At 48.7% G+C, this 27,976-nt stretch overlaps 2 protein-coding genes across 2 annotated transcripts; both read left to right on the top strand.

Annotated features, from left to right (window-relative positions):
- The first annotated feature begins 12,849 nt into the window (after nt 1-12,849).
- On the top strand, nt 12,850-13,431 carry LOC147973366 (uncharacterized). The gene has a single exon (XM_087524657.1). It carries the CDS (start codon nt 12,850-12,852, stop codon nt 13,429-13,431), a length of 582 nt encoding a protein of 193 aa, XP_087380783.1.
- A 2,651-nt stretch (nt 13,432-16,082) lies between these two features.
- LOC125511085 (uncharacterized) lies at nt 16,083-18,878 on the top strand. Its single transcript, XM_048676366.2, has one exon. The coding sequence runs from the start codon at nt 16,842-16,844 to the stop codon at nt 18,555-18,557; it is 1,716 nt and encodes a 571-aa protein (XP_048532323.2). The 5' UTR covers nt 16,083-16,841; the 3' UTR covers nt 18,558-18,878.
- The last annotated feature ends 9,098 nt before the right edge of the window (nt 18,879-27,976 follow it).

The following is a 27,976-nucleotide window of genomic DNA, read 5'->3' as shown; positions in this document are numbered from 1 at the left end:
GATCGGTCCCACCGAGATTACAATGTAAACTCTCTGTTTCCCTTTTGTAACATTTCGATCTCACCAAGATGAGCGAATCGGTCCCATCGAGTTTACCTGACCAACTCTCTGGTTAGCTTATTACCAAAATCGGTCCCACCGAGTTTGTGTAATCGGTCACACCGAGATTACGTTATGCCCTAACCCTAACCATATCGGTCCTACCGAGTTGCATCTCAGTCCGACCGAAAATCCTAATGGTCACTAGGTTTGCTGAATCGGTCCGACCGAGTTTAACCATTCGGTCCCACCGAGTTTGGCAAATTGTGTGTAACGGTTAGATTCTGTGTGGAGGCTATATATACCCCTCCACCCACTCTTCATTGGTGGAGAGAGCCATCAGAACATACCTACACTTCCAATACACATTTTCTGAGAAAGAACCACCTACACTTGTGTTGAGGTCAAGATATTCCATTCCAACCATATGAATCTTGATCTCTAGCTTTCCCCAAGTTGCTTTCCACTCAAATCTTCTTTCCACCAAATCCAAATCCTGTGAGAGAGAGTTGAGTGTTGGGGAGACTATCATTTGAAGCACAAGAGCAAGGAGTTCATCATCAACACACCATTTGTTACTTCTTGGAGATTGGTGTCTCCTAGATTGGCTAGGTGTCACTTGGGAGCCTCCGACAAGATTGTGGAGTTGAACCAAGGAGTTTGTAAGGGCAAGGAGATCGCCTACTTTGTGAAGATCTACCGCTAGTGAGGCAAGTCCTTCGTGGGCGACGGTCGTGATGGAATAGACAAGGTTGCTTCTTCATGGACCCTTCGTGGGTGGAGCCCTCCGTGGACTCGCGCAACCGTTACCCTCCGTGGGTTGAAGTCTCCATCAACATGGATGTACGATAGCACCACCTATCGGAACCACGACAAAAACATCCGTGTCTCCAATTGCATTTGAATCCTCCAAACTCTTCCCTTTACATTCTTGCAAGTTGCATGCTTTACTTTCCGCTGCTCATATACTCTTTTGCATGCTTGCTTGAATTGTGTGGAGATTGCTTGACTTGTGCTAAGATAGCTAAAATCTGCCAAGAACTAAAATTGGGAAAAGGCTAGATTTTTATTTGGTCAAGTAGTCTAATCACCCCCCCTCTAGACATACTTTCGATCCTACAAGTGGTATCAGAGCTTTGGTCTCCATTTGCTTTGATTTCCATAGCTTTTGGTGGTCATAGCCTTGGTTTCACAACCTAGGAGAGTATGGCGTCTAGCGAGGGAAATTATCACCGTAGAGGTCCTTACTTTGATGGTACAAATTTTGCTAGTTGGAAGCATAAGATGAAAATGCATATTCTTGGACATAACCCCGCCGTTTGGGCTATTGTGTGTGTTGGCATGCAAGGTGAATTCTTTGATGGGAGAGAACCGAATCGTGAAGCTACCGTGGATGAGTTGAAGATGCTACAATACAATGCTCAAGCTTGTGATATCCTCTTCAACGGATTGTGCCCTGAAGAATTCAACAAAATCAGCCGTCGTGAGAATGCAAAGGAAATTTGGGATACTTTGATTGATATGCATGAAGGTACCGACTCCGTCAAGGAATCCAAATTGGATGTGCTTCAAAGTCAACTTGACAAGTTCAAAATGAAGGATGGTGAAGGTGTCGCTGAAATGTACTCTAGGCTTGCTCTTATCACAAATGAGATTGCCAGCTTAGGGAGTGAAGAGATGACAGATAGATTCATCATCAAGAAGAACCTAAGAGCCTTGCATGGAAAATATGATACCGTGTGCACATTGATCCAAATGATGCCAAATTACAAAGATCTCAAGCCAAGGGAAGTCATCGGAAGAATTATTGCTCATGAGATGTCACTCAAGGATGAAGAGGAACTTCACAACATATCAAGTGGTGCTTACAAAGCCTCATGTGAAGCCCCCACATCATCGAGTGAGAAACAAACCTTCAATGAAGAATTGAGCTTAATGGTGAAGAACTTCAACAAGTTCTACAAGAGTAGAAGCAAAGAGAGAAGCTCCAAGTCAAGGTCCTACAATGACAAAAGATCTTCTAGTCGAGAGCGAAACTGCTACAATTGTGGAAGGCCCGGACACTATTCCAATGAGTGTACGGCCCCCTACAAGAGAAGAGAAGATTCTCCCAAGAGAAGAAGTAGAAGAGAAGAAACGCCATCTAGAGAAAGAAGGAGTAGAGATGATCGTTATGAACGAAGACCCTCACGGAGAAGCGAGGATTCGGAAAGAAAGGACAAGTCATCAAGGAGCTACACAAAACGAAGACATCAAGCTCATGTTGGTGAATGGGTATCCGGCTCCGACTCCGACAACCACTCCAAGAGAAGCTATCACTCCGACTCCGAATATACTCAAGATGAAGGTGTTGCCGGTCTAGCACTTGTGACAACCAACTCCTATGACATATTTGACTCACCAAATGAAGGAGTTGGAACATGCTTCATGGCTAAAGGCCCAAAGGTATCACACCCCGAGTATGTTGATTTCAATAGTGATGAAGATGACTTGTTAGGTGATGATTTACTTGTTGACAACTCTAGTGATGAATACTATGCTGAAACGTCAATTAATCATGCTAATCAAGATAAAAAGAATGACAATGATAAGGAGAAGATTGAGTCTCTAACTAAAGAACTAAACACTCTTAAGTTAGCTCATGAAACTATCTTAGGAGATCATCGAGAACTTTTAAGGACTCATGAGAAATTATGCTTTGAAAAGCTCAACCTTGAGCAAGAGCATGAGTTCTTAAAAGCAATCAATGATGATCTTCGTAAGAAAAGTTCTTCTTACATTGCCAAGCGTTTACTCTTATCCACTTACATGCCTCAAGTCAAGTCTAGTAACAAGAACAAGAAAGATTCTTCCTCTAGTAGTAACAATAATCATGCTAAATCCAATATTGTTGCTTCTAGTAGTTCTCTTGATTCCACTAATGATTCTCTTAGCCAAGTTACACTTGAGCAAGAAAATAGCTTATTGAAGGGAATTATAGAGAAAGGTGTTTACAAGAGCCTTGCCGGAAGTAAGCAATTTGAGGAAATTGTATGCAAGCAAGGAAGGCACCGGAAGAATCAAGGTGTTGGTTTTGAACGAAAGTTCAATGCCAATGGAGTTGAGTGGGAAGAAGATCAATACCCCAAGACGAAGTTTGTTCCTCAACAAGAGAAGTATGATCCTACTTCTCTCAAAGGGACACAAGCTCAAGATGATCTTCCACCACAAGACCACAAGCAAAAAGGCAAGGACAAGCTTCAAGAGGAAATTGATGCATTTGAAGAAGCTCCTAAGGCCTTGGTCAAGTGGGTTCCCAAGACTACTTCAAGTTCCAATTCATCAAGTATAACTACAACACCGAGGATTCCCATCAAGATGGTGTGGATCCTGAAGAAGAAGAACTAGAGAGTTCTTGAGGGTGACTCCGCCAACATACTTCACTCTTATCATCTTGGTAAGAACAAGTGCAATCAACTTCCACATCTTGCACTAGTTCAAGGAGTCACAAACCCTCTTGTTGGTAAGACAAGGGACAAGGTAACCTAAAAGCTTTCATAGACATCATCTTGTGTGTGCATCACTCTATGTCTATGGATATCCTTGTTTGTTCCTTGTGGGACTAACCCGTGTAGGTATTGAAAGTGCAACTCACTCCAATGGACAGCTTCAAATGATCTACATCAACATTGAGCATCCACATCTTCAACATCTACATGAAGTCATCATCGACAAAACCCAAGGTTAGTTCATCCCTCTTAGGGGGGATCTCACATCTAGGGGGAGCTTTACTCTAAGAATTGAGCTAAAGAAACTCTAATGGTGTGAACACAACAATGCTTTATGTAAAAGTGGTAACCCCACTTGTGCTTAAACGATGAGTATGACCTATGATCAAATGTTATCATTTGACTCCTAAGTCAATATACTCATATATAGATGACCTAGTCATCGCAAATTGTTTGATAGATGCTAGAATTGGTTGTGCATGCTTTGCCACATATTTCAATTGCCATTTTATTGTGTGAGCATGTTGATTGCATATTTTACTCATTCGAGGACATCCACTTGTTGTTTTGATTGATTGGTTTTCTTTTCTTTTGCCAAGTGGATGGACAAGAATACCTAAGAACCCTCTCTAGCTATCTATGCTTTTCTCGTCTCAAACTCTATTCATGCTATATCACAAAATTTGATCAAGTCAGATTCGAACCACTCTGTGTGAGGAGCACTCGGAGTCCCCGATTCGTCATAGACTTAAACTTCCAAAACTTCTTTGTGCGTTTCGGTCTGACCGATTCATCCATTTCGGTCATACCGAGATCACTAAGTAGATCTAGGTTTTCAATCTCGGTGCAACCGATTTGAACCTTTCGGTCACACCGAGTTTCAGTAACTGCTTGCAGTTATGAATCTCGGTGCCACCGAGTTGTTCCACTCGGTCACACCGACAGGGTCGGGCTATATATACTCACGGGCAAAATTTTGGAAATTTCTCCAAAACTCCTTCGCCCGCGCATAGCTCGCTCTGCCTCCTGGGTCTCTGGGTCGTCCTCCTCGTCGCCAGCCGCCTCCTTCCACTGGTCTCCGCCGCCGTCAACGAAATTCTTCCCCGCCATTGCCGCTGTAGCGAGTTCATCGCCGAACTAGGGTATGGACTCGATCACAGTGCTATCCCCGTCCGATTCCTAGCACATTGTGTTCATTATGAATCTTGCCACGATTGAAGCGATCTTATCCAGTCAAAACACTCCGTAGTTTAGTCGTGAATTGAAAATTTAGGGTTAGGTTTCCGCCGAAACCATCTCGGACCCACCGAGTTGTGGAACTCGGTACCACCGATTCGGCTCAGGCCATTGCACATGTAATTTTCGGTCTGACCGAGTTTGGGACTTTGTGAAACCCTAGCAGTCTCGGTGCCACCGAACTATGACTCGGTCTGACCGAGTTCACTAGTTTAGGTTCCAACAGCTGCTTCAGTATCACCGAGTTTACAAATCGGTTGATCCGAAATGCTTTCTATGGAAAACTAAAACTAAGTTTTTGACTCATTCTTTTGCAAAAACCTCTGCATTTTGTGATGCTCATCCACTCTATCTCATCTATATCTATTCACAGGGTCTGCTGTCAGTGTTTGCAATATGTCTGATCAGAGTGACAGCCAGAATAGGTCAGAGGAGCAGGTTCACCTGAGTCAGGGCACTAGTCCCTCTAGCAGTTCAGATGATGGTAGTAGGAGCACTCCCAGCAACTTGCCCAAAGCTGCCACCAGAACAAGGAATAAGAAAACTTCAGAGTCTGAGGATAAAGACTATGTGGCCACTGAGGATGATGCCACATCAAAGAAGAAAGTGCGTAAGAAGGAATATGGCACAGCTGCTTCAACCAAGCCAGGTCTGAAGACCAAGAGGTCAGCATGGAGACAGCCAATGTCTAAAGCCAGAGCCTCCTCTCAAGCATCTTTGGAATCTCAACCCAAAGAGGCTGTTGCAGAAGGGAAGAAGAGGAAGGAGAGGATCAAAAAGACCACTGCTAGAGTGCTTGGGAGATCCTCAATCATGAGAAATTCTGAAGAGGAAGAGGAAGAAGAGGTTGCTGCACTAGCACCTAAGGCCTAGAAGCTTATGGGTGATGCTATCAGGACAGGGGTTGCTTCATCAAAGTTCAAAGAAGCACCCAAAGCAGCGTCCAAGCCCAAGGGTGCACCTAAGAGGAATACCAGGAGTATACCAGCTGCTGAGAAGAACAAGGCCCCAGTGCCTGAAGTTGCTGCTGATGAAGATGATGATGGACAAGTCCTAAGGAAGCTCAAACCCAAGATTCCAGACCACAATGATGATCATCCTGTGGCTGAGAACATGAAGATCAGGAGAGACTCAGGACTGAGGAAATGGAGAGAGACATACCCATATGCTACAAGAAGAAGAACTGCTGTTGATTACAGGTTCCACACAAAGGAACAGCAAGATTTCTATGATACAGTGCTGCTAGACAAGAAGCCTATAGTGTGTGAAATGAGGTGGGTCGACTGGAAGTATATCAAGGAAAATGAGGAACAATATCCTGGTGTGTTTGACAGCTTTAGTGCTTGTGGAGTTGCAGACTTTGTTGGGAAGAAGCTCACAAAGTGGAATGAGGAGCTCATAATGCAATTCTACTCCACAGCACACTTCTATCCAGATGGCAGGATAGTATGGATGTCTGAAGGTACAAGGTACCACTCAACTATTGAGGAATGGGCAAATCTGATCAATGCTCCTAAGGAAGAAGAAGATGACTTGGATGTCTATGCCAAGAAGAAGATGGATCACAATTCTATGGCAAACATGTACAAGGAGATTCCTGAAGATGATCTTGAGACTCACCAGTTTGGGTCAGTAAAACACTTGCTGTCAGGGCTGCCTACAATCAATTGGATCCTTAGGCACACTCTCTTGCCCAAGTCTGGTGATCATAGAATGATAAGAGGTCATGCAATTAACTTGCTACATATATTTGATGTGCCACAGAAGTTCAAGGTCATGAGCCTTATAGTTGAGACTATCAAGAGGACTGCAGCTGACCAGAAAAGAAGTTGTGGATATGCCCCACAAATCCAGGAGTTGATAAACTCAAAGATGGGCACACGCACATACTTGTTGGATAAGGAACACTTGCCTATCTATCCTGACTTTGAGGACAATCAAGTTGTGATGAATGAGAATGAACCATCATCAGTACAAGCTCAAGAGAAGAAGGAGAAAGCAAAGAAAGAGAAGGCTGCCAAGATGCCAACTCAAGAGGAGGCATCTGGGTACTTTTTGAAAAGCAAGCAGGACCAGCTTGGTTATTTGATAGTATCAACTCTGAGGATTGAGAAGGGGTTGTCCACCCTAACTCAAAACCAGGAGAGCCTGGAAAGAATCGTGGAACAAAAATTCTATGATTTAGATGTCAAAGTAACTGAGATTCAGTCTGTTGTGGAGCAGCTACAAGATGACATGCAGGAGAGGAAGGGCAAGACAACCACTGATGCATTTGCCAGAGTGCCTCGAGCTCAGAGATCTGCTGCAGTGCCTGTTCCAGACACTAGAGTCACTTCATCTGCACCAGCTACAGGTCCAGCGCCATCAGCTCCAGCACCTACCCCAGCAACTCCATCTACTTCGATTGAAGCCTTCGTCCTTGGCGTTCTCCGGACACCACCACCTGAAGACCAAGCCTGAGAGACGTTTTAGTGCTATGCATTTTCTATGAAGTTTTTGGTAACTTGTTGCCAAAGGGGGAGAAAAATGTATAGATCATAGGCTTCGAGAGAAAGAGTTTGCTTTTGTTCTCTCTTGTCTTCTTGGTTGAACTTTGGTTGCTTTTGTTTGCTTGAGATACTATGCTATTATCTGTGAGACATTGATGATCATGTGGTTGATCATAAGATACACTTATGCTTGTTAGATGACATTATCTTACTTATCCTTATATGATCATTCACTTTGCTTGGTGCTGAGTGCATGTATTTAATTCTTATCATTTTGAGTGCTCCACCAAGATGTATGTGACATGGAAGAGTAACCCATGATCCTAACATTGTGCATTTGCAGTCCAAAGCAAATCTTAAGATATGCACAAATTTAGGGGGAGCTCTTGCTTTTCACATACTTCTCAAAGCGACAATATCTTTCACTCTTATTATCATTTGTCGAAGCTTTGATCTATATGTTGTCATCAATTACCAAAAAGTGGGAGATTGAAAGTGCAACTATCCCTGGGTGGTTTTGGTAATTCCTAACAACATATAGCTCATTGAGCTAACATTATTCCAAGATTAATAATTCAGGAAAAGCTCAATGAATGGCATGGCATGGATGAGGAAAGTGGATCCCTCAAAATTCTAAGGACAAAAAGTTTCGCTCAAGCGTGAAGCTCAAGACTCTACATTTTATATTTTAGTGATCCAAGATCACATTGAGTCTATAGGAAAAGCCAATACTATCAAGGAGGGATCAGGTGTTGCTTAATGGCTTGCTTGCTCAAAGTGCTTAGTGATATGCTCCAAAACCCTCAACTACCTTCCCACATCCACATATGACCTAAACCAAAAGTCAAACTCGACCCCACCGATTCTTTCTATCCGGCGCCACCGAGTTTCAAATGTCATAGCCACTGCCACAAACCCTAGGAAAATCGGTCTCACCGAGATGGGATTGTAATCTCTCTGTTTCCCTTCGTAACGTTTCGGTCTTACCGAGATGAGCGATCGGTCCCACCGAGATTGCAATGTAAACTCTCTGTTTCCCTTTTGTAACATTTCGGTCTCACCGAGATGAGCGAATCGGTCCCATCGAGTTTACCTGACCAACTCTCTGGTTAGCTTATTACCAAAATCGGTACCACCGAGTTTGTGTAATCGGTCACACCGAGATTATGTTATGCCCTAACCCTAACCATATCGGTCCTACCGAGTTGCATCTTAGTCTCACCAAAAATCCTAACGGTCACTAGGTTTGCTGAATCGGTCCGACCGAGTTTAACCATTCGGTCCCACCGAGTTTGGCAAATTGTGTGTAACGGTTAGATTCTGTGTGGAGGCTATATATACCCCTCCACCCACTCTTCATTTGTGGAGAGAGCCATCAGAACATACCTATACTTCCAATACACATTTTCTGAGAGAGAACCACCTACACTTGTGTTGAGGTCAAGATATTCCATTCCAACCATATGAATCTTGATCTCTAGCTTTCCCCAAGTTGCTTTCCACTCAAATCTTCTTTCCACCAAATTCAAATCCTGTGAGCGAGAGTTGAGTGTTGGGGAGACTATCATTTGAAGCACAAGAGCAAGGAGTTCATCATCAACACACCACTTGTTACTTCTTGGAGAGTGGTGTCTCCTAGATTGGCTAGGTGTCACTTGGGAGCCTCCGACAAGATTGTGGAGTTGAACCAAGGAGTTTGTAAGGGCAAGGAGATCGCCTACTTCGTGAAGATCTGCCGCTAGTGAGGCAAGTCCTTCGTGGGCGACGGCCGTGATGGAATAGACAAGGTTGCTTCTTCGTGGACCCTTCGTGGGTGGAGCCCTCCGTGGACTCGCGCAACCGTTACCCTCCGTGGGTTGAAGTCTCCATCAACGTGGATGTACGATAGCACCACCTATCGGAACCACAACAAAAAACATCCATGTCTCCAATTGCCTTTGAATCCTCCAAACTCTTCCCTTTACATTCTTGCAAGTTGCATGCTTTACTTTCCGCTGCTCATATACTCTTTTGCATGCTTGCTTGAATTGTGTGGAGATTGCTTGACTTGTGCTAAGATAGCTAAAATCTGCCAAGAACTAAAATTGGGAAAAGGCTAGATTTTTATTTGGTCAAGTAGTCTAATCACCCCCCCCCCCTCTAGACATACCTTCGATGCTACAGTCTCTCACGTCCGATGCAGCATTTCGCTCCATTGTTGGTGCCTTACAGTACCTGACGCTGACCCGACCGGACCTGTAGTACGTTGTTCAGCAGGTGTGCCTCCACATGCACTCCCCATGTGACTCCCATTGGACCTTGGTGAAGCGTATTCTCCGTTACATACGTGGCACTATGTTCTTACACCTCCACCTCCACCGACCTCGTCGCATACTCGGACGCCGACTGGGCAGGCTGCCCCGTCACCCGACGCTCTACGTCCGGCTATTGCGTTTACCTTGGGCCCTCGTTGATCTCTTGGTCATCGAAGCGACAGCCCACGGTCTCCCGCTCCAGCGCCGAGACAAAGTATCGGGCCGTGGCTAATGCCATGGCCGAATGCTCTTGGATCCATCAGCTGCTCCAGGAGTTGCTTTGTGATGTTCACAAGGCCACTCTTGTCTACTGTGATAATGTCAGCGCGGTCTACCTCTCCGTCAACCCGGTGAACCATCGTCGTATGAAGCATATTGAGCTCAATATTCACTTTTGCGTGAGCAGGTTGCACTTGACCGTGTTCGGGTTCTCCACGTTCCAATGATGCAACAGTTTGTTGACGTGATGATTAAGAGATTGCCTACTCCCGTCTTCGAGGAGTTTCGGTCCAGTCTCTGTGTCTCCAGCGACGCTTCGATTGCGCGGGGGAGGGGGGGGGATGGGGAGGGGTGTTGAATATATGTGTTGCATGTATTTATATATATATATCCTGGCCCACCTCCTAGTTGTATATAGTTGAGGTTAAAACCTACTTGTACTCTATATATACATGCACCTGCACCCAATCAATACAACGACCATTGTATTGCCAAAGCGCCCTCCTACACCTCCCATTTCATTAAAGAAACCATCGCACGAGATTGGCATCCCTACTTTTTACATTTCCGTTTGTGTAATGTTTGAACTATGTTAACTCTATGGTTTTACTAATTAAAGCCGGGCGCTGCTTATGCCTTCTGAAAAAACTAGGATGTGTCTACTACCTATAGGCGGAGGTTTAGTCTACGGATCATGTTTTCACAAGAAAAAGAGTCTACAGATTTGTCGCATCTGTTTTTTTGTGTTTCAAATGCAACGGAACCGGTGCTAGCGGCCGTGACGCGAGTGACAGTCAGGCCGGCCGGTGAAGAGAAGAGATAGAATTGTGTTCCTTGGATGGACGTCTGCTAGCACCTAATCGCCTGTTGATCTAGCAGGCTGCTTCCGGCAGGTTGTCGATCGTGTGGAAGTAAGTAACAGATAAGATAATGCATGATTAGGACGTCTCACGCATGCATATATGCATCGGGGACCAACCCAAATTCCCTTTGCCATTGCCCCGTTTGGATTTATGTAAGCAGTCACCCAGCGATGCATCCAAGATTCCGGCCACATCACTATAAAATTTGGCATATTGCCGTTTCATATTGTAAAATGTAAAAGTAAGGCAGCAGCTACATCTTTGTGTGGGGAAGGAATTTATCCACTGATAAGGACGGTGACTATTTTGCTAAACACGATATATTGATGATGCCCACAATCACTAATTATTGCACGTAAATATAGAAAACCAAATATATTTTCTTTGCAGGTGGAAAAAACCAACTATATATTGCGTGTCAAGTTTACATGCACCACGTTCAAAACACGTGATCTTGTGCGGTAGTCAGTAGAATGTGGAATACAAGCTAGGAAGAAAACAAAAGTGAAGTACAAGCTAGCTAGCTGCTAGGAATTGACGTGGACTGAGATAGCGTCCACATCGTCAAGGAAACTTTCGGTTGATGAGATGTTGGATTCTCAGCCGTGCAAGAAGTGCTCAATTCAAGAAGATTGACAGTATCCACATACTTTTGGTGCATCATATGGGATGTGCGTGGTAGTATTGCGATTGGAATCCAACAAATCGACACGGCGGCGGTAGATGTGTGCGTGATGTTGATACATGACGACCACTCTCTTGTTTCGTTTCCTACTATCCTTTTGTGCAGATAGTGTCCTACATTTTGTTTTCGGCTTAAGAGTCTCATGTACTAATTGGTTTGCTAATTTCGCATTGAATTCTACCAATCTTGCTTAGACAAAAACAAGTCCCAAAAAGGAGGAAGCAGATCTGGTAGGCTGGCAAGGCATCAGACACCCAACACTGATGTCTGAAATAACTGCTACATGAACAGCAGGGGTTCTCAACATGTCTTCTCTTGGCCAAATTATCTGTAACAGCCAGAAGAAGACATGGATTTTTTTAGGACAAAGAATTTTTCCAAAGTTTATCCCCAGTAGTAGTAGAAACTACACCTCCAAAATTTTGTAGGCCGATGTGCTCTGCAGGTGGCAGACTAGCTTGTTTTTGCAAGAAATGACTCTATTTTTTCAATGTGGTTGTTGGAACAACCTAGCTAAGCTACCCCCCCCCCCCCCCCTCCTGTACTGTATGTATAACTAAACTACCCAACGATGGTACTCACACTCACTGGTCCGTGGGACCGTTTGACCTGCGAGTTTCACCCGACAGTCCGTGATGCAGCAGCATGCAGCCATGCATGGGCAAATAAATATTTTTTGTTTTGCATGTTTTGAAGCTGCCATTCATGCCGGATTGTATCCACTATAGCTAGCTAGGGAAGGAACTTTACGTTCTGGACCCAACCAAAAAGTAACAAGAGACAGATTTTAGGAGTAACATTAAAAAGTGCCTACAAAAAGTGCTTGCACTGCACGCGCGCGCGGATCAATTGAATAATCAAGTCCTCTTAGCTAGTCTCCCTCTCACCGCCATTTTTGTCAAATAAGTACTCCGATGGTTAAGCAACCCCACGCCGCACTGCCACACGCAAGAAAATTTGAGGTTTGCATGAAGATTAGATAGTGGGAATGAATCTTTTGCTAAATTTTATCAGGAGGGAACACATACTGACATGCATGCATGTACTATCTACACAAGCTACTGCCCTTGAGTGGACTAATAAACCATGCATGCATTCGAATGGCCGCGCCCAGTGAGAGTAACTTTTATTCACCGAATCAAGACGTCTTGGTGTATAAGAGCAACTCCAACAGCCGACGGACGGACGGCGTTTTCGTCCGCTTTTTGTCCGTTTAAGTCGGCCAATCCATTCGCCGTCTGTCCTTTTTGGGTCGGCAGTGCGCCCAACGGACCGACTCATTTCATGACCACGCGTATTTTAGATCATTGCCAGCGTCCATGCCGTTGCCCTGGTTTTGGCGCTCCAGTGCGCTGGAAAGGTTCGCGCGCGGGGAAAAGCGGCCTACCACGCGCTGGTTTTGGCGCTCCAGCGCGCGGGAAAGGTTCGCGCGCGCGCCGCGGCCGGCGCTCGTTATAAGAAGGCGCTTTCTCCATACTCTGTCCGCCGCTCATTCGTCTCGTCCCCTCTCCCTAGCCTCGCCGCCTTTGCGCCACCATGTCGATCCGTCGTCTGGGCGCTTCGGATTTTCGCGGAGTCCGCGAGCGCCGCTCCGGCGCCTTCTCCTCCGAGATCTGGTTTCGCGAGAAACATCTCATCATCGGCACCTTCGACACCGCAGATGAGGCGGCCCGCGAGCACGACACGGCGGCGTGGCGCCTCCTGAGGCCTCGTCGGGATATGAATTTTCCAGACATGTCGAGCCAACGGGCGCAGGATCTGGCGCCTCTCCCGCGGCTTTTCACCGACGAGGATCGTCGTGTCCACCGGAGGCGGCAGCGTCGCCTCACCATCGCCGAGATGGACGTGGAAGCCTTGGTGGTGTGGCGCGAACGCTTTCCGCAGGACATCGTCGAGGAGCGCCAGTTCGACAAGCAAAGGAGGTTGGAGAGGGACGCAAGGAGGAGGGAGCGAGCCGCCTATCGGGAGGACAAGCGTTCACGGAAGCAGGCCGCTCAATTGAAACTGAAGTTACGAAAAACGTCGGGTTGGGACTTTGAAGACGAGCAGCATGCTAACGCCTACATTCAAACGTCGGAGAAGGACATTACCGAGTCGGAGTCAGAAAGCGACGACTAGTGGTCTTTTCTTTTATCTGTGTATGCTAGAATTATCTATGTATCCATTTTTATCTGAAAAAATGGCCGGCGGCGTCGACGACGAAGCAGGCGGGCGAGGGTGTGAATCCAATGTGACACCGACCAGCGGGCCCGGTGAGGAAAGAGGGCGAGCGCGCGCGTCCGTCGCGTGTCCACGCCGACACAAATCAGGCTAAAAAATGGACCGGGAGTGGGTCGGCAGGCGGACGAAAGCGGACGTGTGTCCGTTTGGGTCGGCGCGTTTGGCCGGTTTTTTTGTTTGCGCCGATCCAAACGGACAGCCGCGCACAAAATGGGTCGTCCCATTGGAGTTGCTCTAAGTCATTCGCGTAATTTTAGATCATCAATTTGAGAAATTAAATATGTGTTATATGTTATGAAAAGTATATCACTAGGTTTCTATATGGATGTAGTTTTTAAATATATATTTTTTATCATATATAAATACATATTTAGATAGTTAAATTGTCGATCTAAAATTATGCGAATGACTTATACACTTGGACAATTATATTTAGTCCCTATGATCGACAAAAGAAAATAGCTTAAAGTTTCAATTATGAAACTTGATACAATTGACCGAGAAATTCATAAGTTTCATATAGTTTGAAAGATTAAAACTTTAAACTTATTGTACCCTTATGTGGGATCCAACTCATTGTGAATCGCGAGTCAATCGGGCAGCGGGGTTGCGTTTAGCAGGTGCGTGCTCCTCCACCTGCATGCCCCCGTGAATTTCCGCATAGTAAGTATACTAGCAAAGGCCTTATGTGAAGGTGTAGTTTTTTTTCTCCTTCACAAGAAAAGACTCCTAGCAAATTAGAGCATCTACAGCGAGACACTCCAAACCTACCTCAAACACCCGGGTAGGCCGCCCAGCCACTGACCGGTCACGAAATTTCAACCCAGTCAGGTGCCTTAAATGGGTCTCAAACACCCGGACTAGCCAGCACCCCTCATATCCTGCCCAAATACAGGGCATATATGGGGCGCGCCCGCTATGTCAGATTGGCCTCGGGGGTTCCACGCAGAATCACACCGGAAACCTGGCGGTCCGAAACTCGTCTCCTCCGTCAGACTGATGTAGCCGTGTGGAGCCGCTCCGATAGGCCGCGTAGTGCCTAGCACGGCTATTTAAGCCGACCGCCGGCACCAAAACCCTACCCCTCCTCATTTTCCTCCGCCCGTCCGCCGCCGCCTCTACTTTCCACTTCCCGTCCGCCACCACTAGTGAACATGCCCCCCACACCGTCCAACAAGCAGCCACCCATTTCTAGCGTCGAAGCGCTGGCTGCAGCTCCTTCAGCAGATCCTGGCAAGGCGCGAAACCCGGATTGCCGCAAGGCTACCTCCGGATGCAGTGGATCCGGAGGAGGAGGAGGAGGATGTGGGGGACGCCGGGGACGTGGATCTGCAGGTGGAGCAACATGCCATCCTCGATTCCCTCCGCTCGGAGTCAGATGCGGAGGTGAGACGCCGTCGCCGGTAGGAGATGGAGCCGCAACACACCGTGGAGGAGGAGATGTTCGCCTACATGGATGAGGTCGAGTAGGAGGAGGAGGAGCCAAAGCTCTCCTACGTGCCCGTCCACCCGGCACCCGGCACCGACGTCGTGGACATCTTCGACAACGAAGATTAGCTAGGATAGTACGTACTCCCTCCGTTCCGAATTACTTGTCGCAGGTATGGACGTATCTAGATGTATTTTAGTTGTAGATACATCCATTTCTGCGACAAGTAATTTGAAACGGAGGGAGTAGTATGTAGTACGTATGATTTTCTTATGCATGCTTTTGTATGGATCTAGGGGTTGAAATATGAGAGACTCAGATGCAGAGTAGCTAATTTTAGGCGTGACCGATCACTGTCTGCGGACGTGACCCGACGTTTGAGAGGCCGGATTTGTCAAGTTTGATTGTAGATGCTATTAGGTTTCCTTCTTCTCCCGCCGGTGTTGTTGCTGGTCCACCCCGCCTAGACGGCCTTTGGGTTGTGAAGGCGTGGAGGAACTCGGCTCCGGGGGAAAGGCACTCAGCGTCTTTGTTAGGATTTTGTGATGGCGGCAATGTCCCCCAATAGGACTAATGTCGCCCATGTTTGATCCCGTGCATGTCTCCTCGTGTATTTACAAGTTTGATTCTTTTAATTTATGACTCTCTTCATCAACGATGGTTGGTGCTATGGTATGCTGGTCATGTGGGGCGTAGCACAAGGACTTTCCGACTGCCTACTGCAATAAGATTTGCCCAATGTCGGTGAGGTGAGATTAGAATGATGATGGCGACGCACATTCGGCTTGTTTCAGTGTTTGTAGTCGTCACTTGGTGTTTCCATGGACCTGGTTATAATTTTTCCTACCTCGGATGTGATCCTACTATCAAGAATGAATATGAATAGACTGTAAGTTTCTCGCGTGAAAAAATTGTACTAGGGACCCTTACAGAGTATTATTAGGGTGACGATCGAGCGTTGTTGCCGCCTCTAAGTCTTCATCTCAGCAAAATCAAAACTTGTTAAAACCCAAATGATACTCATGCGTGGCAATAAAAGAAAGAGAGGGTAGTACCGTACATGTTGCAGTAAGTTTACTTGCTCCAATGAAAAAGGAAGAAAGGAAGTCCACCTGCACCTGCCTGCCCTCCCTTTTGAAATGCAACTACTACTACGACTCCCTCCCAACCGTGGCACGTACGCCTCGTTCTCACTGACACATGGGCCCCGAAACACAGGCCCCCACCTGCGGATCCAACCACTGCACTCACTGCGCTCCGCTCACTCCGAGCTGAGCTCGATCGTTTCCTTTTGTTGGTTTGCCCGCGTCCAATTTATGGCGATTTAATGCGCCAGCGCAGCGACGAGGAGCAGCAGTGTGCATCAATGGCATTGGCAGCCATGGCCGGATCCATCTGAGCTCACTCCCACATCCGCCGTCTTCTCCATCCATCCTTCCCCGGCCAGCTCCTCCGCCCATCTTCTCCGCCATTTCTTTCTTTCCTGGAAGGAAGGAAGGAAGCAGGGACCCGACCGGAGAGAGAGAGAGATTTTCGTTCTGTTTTGTTTCTTCCTCCCCCATCTCCCCTCCCCTTTTGGTCTGTCTCTCTCTCTCTGGGTAATGGCGGCAGCGCTGCTAGCTGCTGCTGTCTGGTAACAGTACTGCCAGTACTGTCTCGACGTGTTGACTTCTCTGCTCCGCCATTGATTTTCGAGATAGATCCGAGCCAGCCAGGGGAGCGCTCTGAATTCAAATCCACACGCCGTCGCGGTGCTTGGATTTGCTCCTTTCTCTCCCGCACAAGCACAATCACTTTCCCCCTTTCACCATGCTCCTCCATTGCTAGCTAGCGAGCCCATCTTTCTTTCTCTGGTCCAGGTCGTCCACGTAGGGAGGCCATGGTGGCCGAGCCGCTGGTGCACAAGGTGCTCGCCATGGCCACGGCCACCCTCTCCAACAAGAAGGCCGGCAGGAAGGGGGACAAGGACGGCGCCAGCGGCAGGGTCGGCATCCTGTCCTTCGAGCTGGCCAACGCCATGTCGCGCGCCGCCAGCCTCCACCGCTCGCTCTCCGTCGCCGAGGCTGCCCGCCTGCTCGGCCCGCTCTGCCTCGGCTCCCACGCCGTCCGCGCGCTCGTCCCGGGCGACGACGCGCGCCTCCTCGCCCTCGCGCTCGCCGAGAAGCTCGACGCGCTCAACCGCGTCGCCGCCGTCGCCGCGCGCCTCGGCCGCCGCTGCGCCGCCCCGGCGCTCCAGGGCTTCGACCACGTCTACGCCGACCTCCTCGCCGGCCGCTCCCCTCCCTCAGCCTACCCCTTCTTCGCCCCCGCGTCTCACTCCGAGGCGGCGCTCCTCCGGCAGCTCGACCGGCTCGCGGCCGCCACGGCCGCGCTCTACGCCGAGCTGGACGCGCTCGCCGACCTCGAGGAGTCGGCCCGCAAGCTCCCCACCGACGAGGCCCGCCGCGCGCTCCTGCAGCGCGCCCGCTGGCGGCGCCAGGACGCGCGCCGCCTCCGCGACGCTTCGCTCTGGGGCTGGACCTACGACAAGGCCGTGCTCCTGCTCGCGCGCGCCGTCTGCGCCGTCTACCACCGCATCTGCCTCGTCTTCGGCGACCCCATGCGCGGCCTCGACCTCCTCCTTGTTTGCGACCACAAGGACCGAGAGCGCCACCAGAGCAGCCAATGCCACGACGACCAGAACAGCCGGCAGCTCTTCTCCGGCCCGGTCACCTCCGCCAAGTCGGGGCCGATTATCGACAGGGTCGCCGCCGACGCGGACCCGCCACATCCCAGTCGGCTCCGGTCGAACTGCGGGGGGAACATGTTCATGGAGTGCCTGAGCCTGAGCAGCTCGGCGGCATGGAAAGACGACGACGGGCTGGACGAGGACGACGAGTCCTTCTTCTCCGGGGACGCCAGCAGCTGCATCAGCGCGATCAGGTCAGGGATTCTGGTGGCGCCGCCGTCCAGCGGCGGCGAAGAGCATGAAGCAGCCAAGAACGGCGCCGGGAGCAGAAGAAGGAGGTCTCACTCCCACCGGCGGTTCGGGCCGAAGAGCACGGTGACCTCGCTGGCCCCGGCGTCGACCGTGGGCGGGTCGGCGCTGGCATCACACTACGCCAACATCATCATGATCGTGGAGAAGCTGCTGCAGTACCCGCACCTGGTGGGCTCGGAGGCGCGTGACGACCTCTACGGGATGCTGCCGTCGAGCCTCCGGTCGTCGCTCCGAAAACACCTCCCGAGGAACCTGGGCATCTACGACGCCTTCCTGGCGCACGACTGGCGGGAGGCGCTGGAGAAGACGCTGGCCTGGCTGGCCCCCATGGCGCACAACATGATGCGGTGGCAGGCCGACCGGAGCTTCGAGCAGCAGCAGATGGAGGCGGTGCAGCTCAGGGGCGGCGGCAATGGCAATGTCAATGTGCTGCTGCTGCAGACCTTGTATTTTGCCGACCGGGACAAGACGGAGGCGGTGCTCTGCGAGCTGCTCGTGGGGCTCAACTACATCTGCCGCTACGAGCAGCAGCAGAGCGCGCTGCTCGACTGCTCCAGCAGCGTCGACTTCGACGACTGCACCGTGGAGCAGTGGCACGCCACCATGCATCAGTAGCAAGCAGCTAGCAAGGTTTTTCGTTCTCCTTGATGATTTCTTTCTTTTTGTTTGTAAGTAGTGTGAGAAAACAAGCAAGCAAACAGAGGGTAGTGCTAGTAGTGGTTACTTGTGTTTTGGTTTGGGTTTCTCTGTCTTTCATTTTTGTGCATGCATGGGTTCAGGGATGAGATGAGATCATCTATCCATTCACGATCAATGAATGAATGAATGAATATAGGATTGCCTCATGAAATGTGTGACAGATTCATGGTTGAAATCAGGCCTCAATGCAGAAAACAGAGGAGGTGAATTTATCCAAACTGTTTGTTACTGGTTGTACATATGTCTCCCAATCTAATTATTTTAGTATATTATGGGCCTGTTTGGTTCCAATAAGTCACCTGACTTATAAGGCCCTGTTTAGTTTCAAATAAGTCATCAACTTATAAGTCGAAAAGTGTAAAAAGTGACTTATTTTGCCAAACGGACCCAACTTATAAGTCATCCCAACTTATAAGTCATAAATTGCTCCACCCCAACTTAAAACTTATAAGTCACCCCTTTTGCATGGGTCTCACCACCTTTATATAAAAAAACAAGGTAGAAAGGTATGCTCAGGTGACTTATAAGTCAGGTGGTAACCAAACAAGCGTGACTTAAAATTAGTGACTTATAAGTCACGCCTGTTTGGTTGTCATCTGACTTATAAGTCATCTGACCACACTTTTCCACCTTGTTTTTAATATAAAGGTGATGGAACCCACGTAAAAAGAGGTGACTTGTAAGTTTTAAGTTGGGGTGGAGTAACTTATGGCTTATAAGTTGGGGTGACTTATAAGTTGGGCCCGTTTGGCAAAATAAGTCACTTTTTGCACTTTTCGACTTATAAATTAATGACTTATTTGGAACCAAACAGGGCCTATATATGTGTGTCATCGAACAAACTTGTCGAAATTGCCAACAGCAAAGTCATAAAGTTGCTACTACTACTGAATTCTAGTAGCATATGGAATGTTGAGACCTGTTAAGTCCCAAAGCGCCTTTTGTCATTGTTATAATCGCGGGTCACCATGGAACTTTTGCCAAAAAGCACATTGAGAAGCGAAAACAAAGGTAGAGTAGAACTTCGAGGCATGCATTAGTCTAAGCACGGCAGTAGTATTACGTACATCAGGGTTAGTAGCAGGTGTTGATGCTTACCCACTTCATCTTAAAAGGGAAGTAATATGCTATCATATATATATACCGTAAAGCCAAGCCGCGACAGGTTTAGTTGGTAGCTCAATTAGCAGCTTTGCTTACCTTATCCTCCTTACCTCCTCTTTTCACTTGGGAAGAAGGTAGGAGTAAATCTGACTACTACTTAATTAAATCAAAGACTCAGATCTATTATGAACTCTTATCTCTCACGTGAAAAGAGGAGGTAAAAGGGAGTATGCTAAAATTTGCCTATTGTTTAGCATCATTTGCTCAGGGGGCAGGTACCTTATCTGAACTGAAGATTGGCCAGGATCATTTGCTCAAAGGACAGATGCCCATTTGAAATGAAGGAAATTAGAGACTAATCAATCAATCATCACCACAACCTGCTGCCACATGAACTGTGTGCTCTGCAGTGGGATGTGCCCCTTTCTGTCTGCCCTCAGAGCCAGGCACACACATACAGACATGTACAGTATATATATTTGCTGCTCATCTGGGTCTTCATTTGAGTCGTGATTGTGTTGCGGCACGTTGGTAAAGCAAATTTGAAAGAAGAGAGAGACCAATCATCACCACAACCTGCTTGCTGCTACATGGACTCTGAGTGCTACTCTGTAGCAGGATGATGCCCCTTTTGTTCAGAGACCTGCTCATGTGGGGTGGCTGTGCTGTGCTGTGCTGTGGCAAGTTGGTAAATAAAGCATGTCCAGTAAACACTCATTAGCAAGCAATCAGTAAAGGGGTTGCAAGCAGGTGCTGCTCTTGTTATTTTTCTTGTTTGGAGTACTGATGGGGAGTCTCATCAGCTCGTTGCCTCTCATCTCATCTTCAACTCTCTTTCCCCCCTGACTTTTGTCCACACCCTGCCTGTAGTTGCGTGTACATGGTTGATCACACACACAGTTTAAAATTCAAAAATTTCCAATTATTTTGCGATTAAGTGGTGCCCTGAACTGAGCTGAAGATCCTAACTTGTTATTATCTACTCCCTTTGTCCCAAAATAACGGACGCTGATTGAGTACAAAATTGTATTAAATTAGCGACACTTATTTTGAGACGGAGAGAGTAGTACGTTAGATTTGGATATTACAGTTGCTAGGCCAATTAGCTTACCTTGTTATCTTTCTCTGCTCTGTTTAGCACTCCCTCCTTTCCAAATTACTCGTCGTGGTTTTAGTTAACGTATGCTTAACTGAAGATGGCATCGGCACACAGAACGAAAATAAACTGTAAAGACCAAACCAATGATCAGCACAGTCTGCTTGCACATGAACTACACCAGGGTCAGAGGCACACACACACATAGATACAGTTGGTTGCTGCCCATCTCTTCCATCTGAATGCCTGCAAAGTTAAGTTGGTAAAAATAAAGCGTATTTGTGCTTGTGCAGTGTACTTTGTCCTTCCTATATTTTCTTCATCCATCTTTGGTAGTACTACGGTAACCAAAACCATCCAACTGTCAAATATATGGCTTTTGAGAGCACAGGCACAGTCAAATCACAACTTTTAACCAGAGTGACTTAGTTACATTTGCTTCGCATGTCTTACTAGTATTTGAATGACTATATGAATGATAGATGTAGCCTTGGAATTAAGTTTGTTAAAACAATTTACCTTTGTTGCATGACATAGGAGTACTATTTTGTTTGCAGGATGGCTCATCAGCCTCCCAACCATTGTCCACATTCTGCTGTTGCCAGATTTGTTGCTGACGCATCTGTTGCTGAACATTAAACTTGATTGGCTGCATCAGCTGATACTACTTCATCACAAGAGTACATAAATTAGAAGATTTGGTCTACCTAGAAAATAAGAGTTAATTTCCTTGTGCACATCTACCCTCACAACCTTTGAAATACCGAAAAAGGCTTTCGCCCCGCTTTATAGATAAAGCAAACCGCCACAGATCACCCATACAAGGACTAGTCCACAACACACACACACCCAAGTCTCACAACAAGAAGTACAATAGGTTCTGCTAAGGGCACAGCTCAACAAGCCCAAACAAAAGAGAAAAGGAAAAAAGAACGGCTGGGAGAGGCCAAAGAGGGCCCGACCCCTAATCCAGCTCGGGGATTGGCGGAGGGAGCAGCGGCGACAGACGAACAACCATCGAGCGAAGGTCGGCGATGAAGACAGAGATGGCGTCCCGGTCCGTGGGGCGGCTAAGCGGCCGCCAAAGCTGCAAGTAACCAGACAGTTTGAAAAGGGCGTCAGTAGCACGTCGAAGCGGAATGCGCTGAATCACAAGTCTATTGCGGATCATCCAGAGAGTCCAAGCGAGGACCCCAATCTCCAGCCACCTAATGTGGCGAGAATGCTGGGGGGAGTTCTGGAGTTCGGCGAATAGGTCGAGGAAATTGGTGTGACACCAATTGCCACCAACCACCTCTCTAAAGCAGCTCCAAATGAATTGAGCGGACACACAAGAGAAGAAGATGTGATTCGAGTCTTCGGGGACACCACAGAGCGGGCAAAGGCCACTACCCAGGCCACTGCGCTTGCGAACCTCCACGCTAGATGGGGTCCGCCCGCGAATCCATTGCCACATGAAGATCCAAATCTTCAACGGCAGGCGGATGGACCAGACAGCCGTAAGGGGAGGGGCGGAGGATGGTGCAATGGCCCGGTAGAGGGACTGGGTGGAGAATTGGCCTGACGGCTCAAGGCACCACCGAACCAGGTCCAGGCCAGCGTCCACTTCAGGCTCGTGGAGAGTGACGCAGTCAAGCAACTAATGCCAGGCGGCAGAATCCAAGGGCCCAAATGGCCTCCGAAAGGCAAGGCGCCCTAAGTCAATAAGGGCCCTCTCTACAGAGATCCAAGGATCAACGACGATTGTTGAGGATATTACTGATGGGCGTAAACCGGCCTATCTGGGCCGGGTCAACTTCATCGGTAGTCCCAGAAGTGATAAAGCCCAAGAAGGCAGATGAGGGCCTAAGGCCCGTAGCCGGTTCAAGACTTGTAGCTGTAAACCGGAAGTTGTATATAAGCTTGTATTGTAAGTTAGGAATAAGGAGAGACCAACCCGGATACGAATATCGACCGGTGTTGGGACTCTGTGAACCGACGGGTGTCACCCGTGTATATAAGGGGATGACCCGGCGGCGGTTCAAGGACAACAGACAACAACTCGAGACATAGGCGAAGCTTGTTTGCTCCCTAGTCATCGAAACTCCATCAATTCCATCACAACTAGACGTATGCTTTTACCTTCATCGAAGGGGCCGAACTAGTATAAACTCTCTTGCGTCCTTGTGTCCGCTTTAACCCCTTCAAGCTAACCCGCTGCGATGGCTCCATGACTAAGTCCTTTCTCTAGGACATCTGCCGTGACAAAACAACGACAGTTGGCGCCCACCGTGGGGCTATCGCACGATGGTTTCCGGTTCTTGGAGGGCCGCTTTGAAGGACTCGAGGGCTACGCTGTAGGCCGGATGACTAAGAGTCGTTGCGGCAAGCTCTACATCGACGACGCCGGGGCCCCGAGGCCGGTTCAATTGAGTACGGGTACCGGGTCCCCTTTGGTAGCATTCACGTTTTCATTGGCAAGATCGGTGAACCGGGCCCTGAGCCGGACATCTGCACCGACCTCGTCGAGACGGCTCAGCGTGCGCGATCCGCCTGGGTTAAACCGGCCATAAAGCATGCCTTCGTGGGAGTCATCCATGGAGGAAGTTATGAGGACGGATCGGAATTTCGCGGCGCGACCGTCGTTTGTTCCGGTGACGAATCTTCGACCGGAGAAACCAAATCTCTTTATCAGCTACAAGATGGCCGGATTGGGAGCTGTTCCGATGGCGACAGTATTCCGGACCCCTCTGATATGCTCAACCGGGTTGGAATATTCATGGCCGGAACACAAGCAGCGCTTCATTCTTCGACAGCTGCGGCAACGATCTCCGGTTCAGCAGCGGCGACGGCTGTCGGGGCAGGAGGCCCTGTGCGCCCGCCGGCTCAGGTTCTATCAGAACTATTTGATGCGTTGGCTGTGCTTATGGCGGAAGTTAATCCACCGGATCAGGACGTTCACAACGCGGAGATTGCAAAGGTAAAGGAACAGATCACCCAGGCCAAGGCGGATCTGGCGGCTAAGGACACCAGGATGGCCGCCGAGCAGGCCGCTTTAGACGCACAGGCCTACAGGCTTATGTTGGACCAGAGCGCGTCGCATGAAGTCATGAGGAGGAAGCACCGATCCCGCTTACCACCGGTTTTCGAGGCTAGAGACCTTTTCAACACTCCAGGACCAAGAGCTGGCAATCCGCTGGAGGGAAACCAAGCAGAAGCCCATGGGACCGGTGCACCGGTTCAGCCTCGTCAGATGGACCCGCCTTGTCAGAACACCGTTATACCTCAGGCTGCTTTAACACCTCCGGGTCACTACTCCAACCCAATGGACAATCTTGTTGCCGCTGCTGCACGGCTGGAGGCCATTCCAATTGAAGGTGACTCGCCGCAGGCAGTAGAGACGCGACGGGTCAAGGAACTTCTGAGGACAGCTTTGGCCCAACAGGAAGCGTACTCGTACAGCCGCGACCGGATCCACTCGACCCCCCGTCCAAGCCGGAGCTATAGCAGACATATGGATGAACCAGCAGTGTCGAGTAATGAACAACGTGGGGCACCCCGTGACAACAACCCGGCGGGTGGTGCTGATAATGCCCAGGGAGTGGTGGACCGGGCCCGCGGGCGCAGGGAGGCCGAATTAGCCACACAGCATCAGGCTCGGCAGCTCACGCCGGTTCTTCCAACCACCTTGACTGAACCTGGTGTTACTTCTAGTTCTTTGGGGGTGCCTTGCCTTATCCCCGCTTTACGCAACGTGCGCCTGCCCAAGGATTTCAATGGCCCGCGCAAGGTACCAAATTACACGGCGGATCAACCTCCAGAGACATGGGTGGAGAGCTATGAGATGGCCATGGAGATGCTTGATGTGGATGACGCGGCGTGTGCGAAATACTTCACCATGATGCTTGAAGGAACGGCCCGTACTTGGTTAAAAAGCTTGCCAGCTAATTCTATCAGTTCATGGGCCCAATTATGAGCCCGGTTTATCAGCAATTTCAAGGATACCTGTAAACAGCCTATGTCGATAGTGGACTTAGCTGCATGCGTCCAGGAGGAAGGAGAATCAACGACTCATTGGGTGCGCCGGGTTTCACAAGTGTTGCACTCCTCAGACCGCATCAACGCTGACACCGCAGTATTAACCCTAGAAGGCAACTGCCGGTTTGGGTCCCTGAAGCTGAAGTTGGGACGGATGAAGCGTCATTGCACCGACATGGGGACCCTCATGGCCGCTTTGGTGAAATATGCTGATTCTGATAGTACCAAGGATCCCGAATCTGATGATGACAAGACAGGGAAAGGGAAGAAGAACAGCAGCTCCAAAGGTCAGCAGCATCACTGGACAGGCAATGGTGGTGGAGGCAAGCGTAAAGCGGATGGTAACATGGACTTTGTGGCTAATACCAACGCACAGGACAATGGCCAGCGACGCAAGGGTAGACCGAAAAATCGTAATGGAGCACCCAACCCTAACCCAAACCGCCTAAACTATCTGCTAAGCCAGCCCTGTCCAAGACATGGGACGAAGGAGGCGCCAGCAAACCACCTTTGGAAGGATTGCTTTATTATGCAGGAGTTCAAGAATTCTAATAATTTTCGGTATGATCATGAATCTGGCGGTGGCTCAGGATCCGGGCCGGGTTACGGTGGAGGAAGTTCCGGTTCAGGATTCAATGGTAATCCGGGCGAACATAATGGTCAAAATAGTTAGAACAACCAGGGTGGTTACAACCAACAGTAGCAACAGTCAGGTTACCAGAGCAACCCAAAGCAGTTGAGTAATGGGCAGTACCATGTCTTCACCACTAGCTTGGACAAGCGAGACCGGAAGGTTCAGAGGCGGGCGGTCAACTCTGTTGAACCGGCCATACCCCGTTATCTATGTTGGTCTGAACAACCAATCATATGGAGCAGAGAAGATCACCCTCCCCAGGTCGATAATCCGGGTCAGTTGGCTCTGGTGGTGGCGCCTCAGGTGGGAGGTTACAAGTTCACCAAGGTGCTCATGGATGGAGGGAGCAGCATTAACATCCTGTACTATGAGACCTTCCGTCGTATGGGACTAACAGATAAGAATCTCAAACCGTCTAATACAGTATTCCACGGTGTAGTGCCTGGCAGATCAGCATATCCCGTTGGTAAGATAGGTCTGGAAGTGGCCTTTGGGGATGATCATGATTCCAGGTCGGAGACATTGACGTTTGAAGTGGTGAAAATCCAAAGTCCATATCATGCCCTGTTTGGGCGACCAGCCTACGCCAAGTTTATGGCTCGGCCCTGTTATGTGTATTTGCAACTCAAGATGCCGGGTCACAAGGGTACAATAACGGTTCACGGAAGCCGCAAAATCGCTTTGGAGTGTGAGGAAGGAGATGCGGCCTATGCAGAGTCGGTCTGTGCCACCGAGGAGCTGAAGTATTATAAAGACAATGTTGATCCGGCGGACATGACTCCGTTGAAGAAGCCAACTACGGAGCATGATCCGGCCTTGAAGTTAAAATCGGCAGCAGAAACTAAGCTTGTTGACTTCGTACCTGGCGATTCATCCAAGCAGTTCAGCATCAGTGCCAACTTGGATCCGAAATAGGAAAGCGCGCTCATCGAGTTCATCCGTGAGAATCGGGACATTTTTGCATGGAAGCCCTCTGACATGCCAAGTGTACCGAGGCAACTCGCTGAGCACACACTTAATGTGGATCCTAAATATAAACCGGTGAAACAGTTCCTCCGCCGGTTTAACGAAGAAAGACGCAAGGCGATTGGAGAAGAGGTAGCCAGGCTCTTAGCAGCTGGTTTTATTGTTGAAGTTTTTCACCCTGAGTGGCTTGCCAATCCGGTGCTAGTCCTCAAGAAAAACGGCACCTGGCGCATGTGTGTGGATTACACAGATCTTAATAAAGCTTGTCCAGCAGATCCTTTTGCCCTCCCCCGTATTGATCAAATTATTGATGCTACGGCGGGTTGTGAGCGTTTAAGTTTTTTGGATGCATATTCTGGCTATCATCAGATTAAAATGGCAGTTAAGGACCAGGAGAAGACGGCATTTATAACTCCCTTTGGAGCCTTCTGCTATGTGTCTATGCCCTTCGGGCTCAAGAGTGCCCAGGCAACTTATCAACGGTGTGTACAAAATTGTCTTCACAAGCAAATCGGCCGTAATGTACATGCTTACATGGATGATATCGTGGTTAAGTCTAGGGAGAAGGAGACTTTGATTGCTAATTTGAAGGAAACTTTTGATAACCTGAGGACATACAAGATGATGCTTAATCCGGACAAGTGTGTCTTTGGTGTACCGGCGGGCAAGCTATTGGGTTTTCTGGTGTCCAACGGGGGAATTGAGGCTAATCCGGAGAAGATCACGGCCATCACCTCCCTGGCTAAACCAAAGTGTATCAATGATGTTCAACGACTGGCCGGCCGGATTGCAGCATTAAGCCGGTTTATCAGTCGTCTTGGTGAGAAGGCAATCCCTTTGTATCAGATGTTGAAAAAGACGGATCAGTTTGCCTGGAGTTCCGCCGCTGATGAAGCGTTTGAGGACTTAAAGCGGCAATTGGCCAATCCGCTGGTGCTCGCCGCTCCCATTGACAAGGAGCCGTTGCTATTATATGTTGCTGCCAATGCTCGGGCGGTCAGCGTGGCTATTGTGGTGGAGCGAAAGGAGGCGGGTAAGGAGCATCCGGTTCAACGACCGGTCTATTATATCAGCGAGGTACTAATCGAGTCCAAGCAAAGGTATCCGCATTGGCAGAAGCTGGTGTATGGAGTTTTTATGGCAAGCCGGAAGCTTAAACAATACTTCCAAGGGCACCCGATTACGGTGGTTAGTTCTGCTCCTTTGGGAGATATCATCCAGAATCGGGAAGCAACTGGCCGGATTGCAAAGTGGGCCATAGAGCTGGGGCCGTACGGTTTGAAGTATGTGCCTCGGACAGCGGTTAAGTCTCAAGCACTTGTTGATTTCATCAATGATTGGACGGAAATGCAAGCACCTGAAGAAAAGCCGGATCACACGTATTGGACCATCCATTTTGACGGATCCGGGCAGTTGGAAGGCTCGGGCGCTGGAGTCGTATTAACTTCCCCACGAGGTGATAAGTTTTGTTATGTTCTCCGCTTAATGTTCCCTTGTACTAACAATGCAGCTGAGTAT

This window comes from Triticum urartu, chromosome 5A, assembly GCF_056163025.1.
Source record: "Triticum urartu cultivar PI428250 chromosome 5A, HENAU_Tu73, whole genome shotgun sequence".
In the NCBI taxonomy this organism is placed as follows: Eukaryota; Viridiplantae; Streptophyta; class Magnoliopsida; order Poales; family Poaceae; genus Triticum; species Triticum urartu.
Note: the sequence above shows the minus strand (reverse complement) of the source record. Positions and strands in the feature narration are given on the sequence as shown.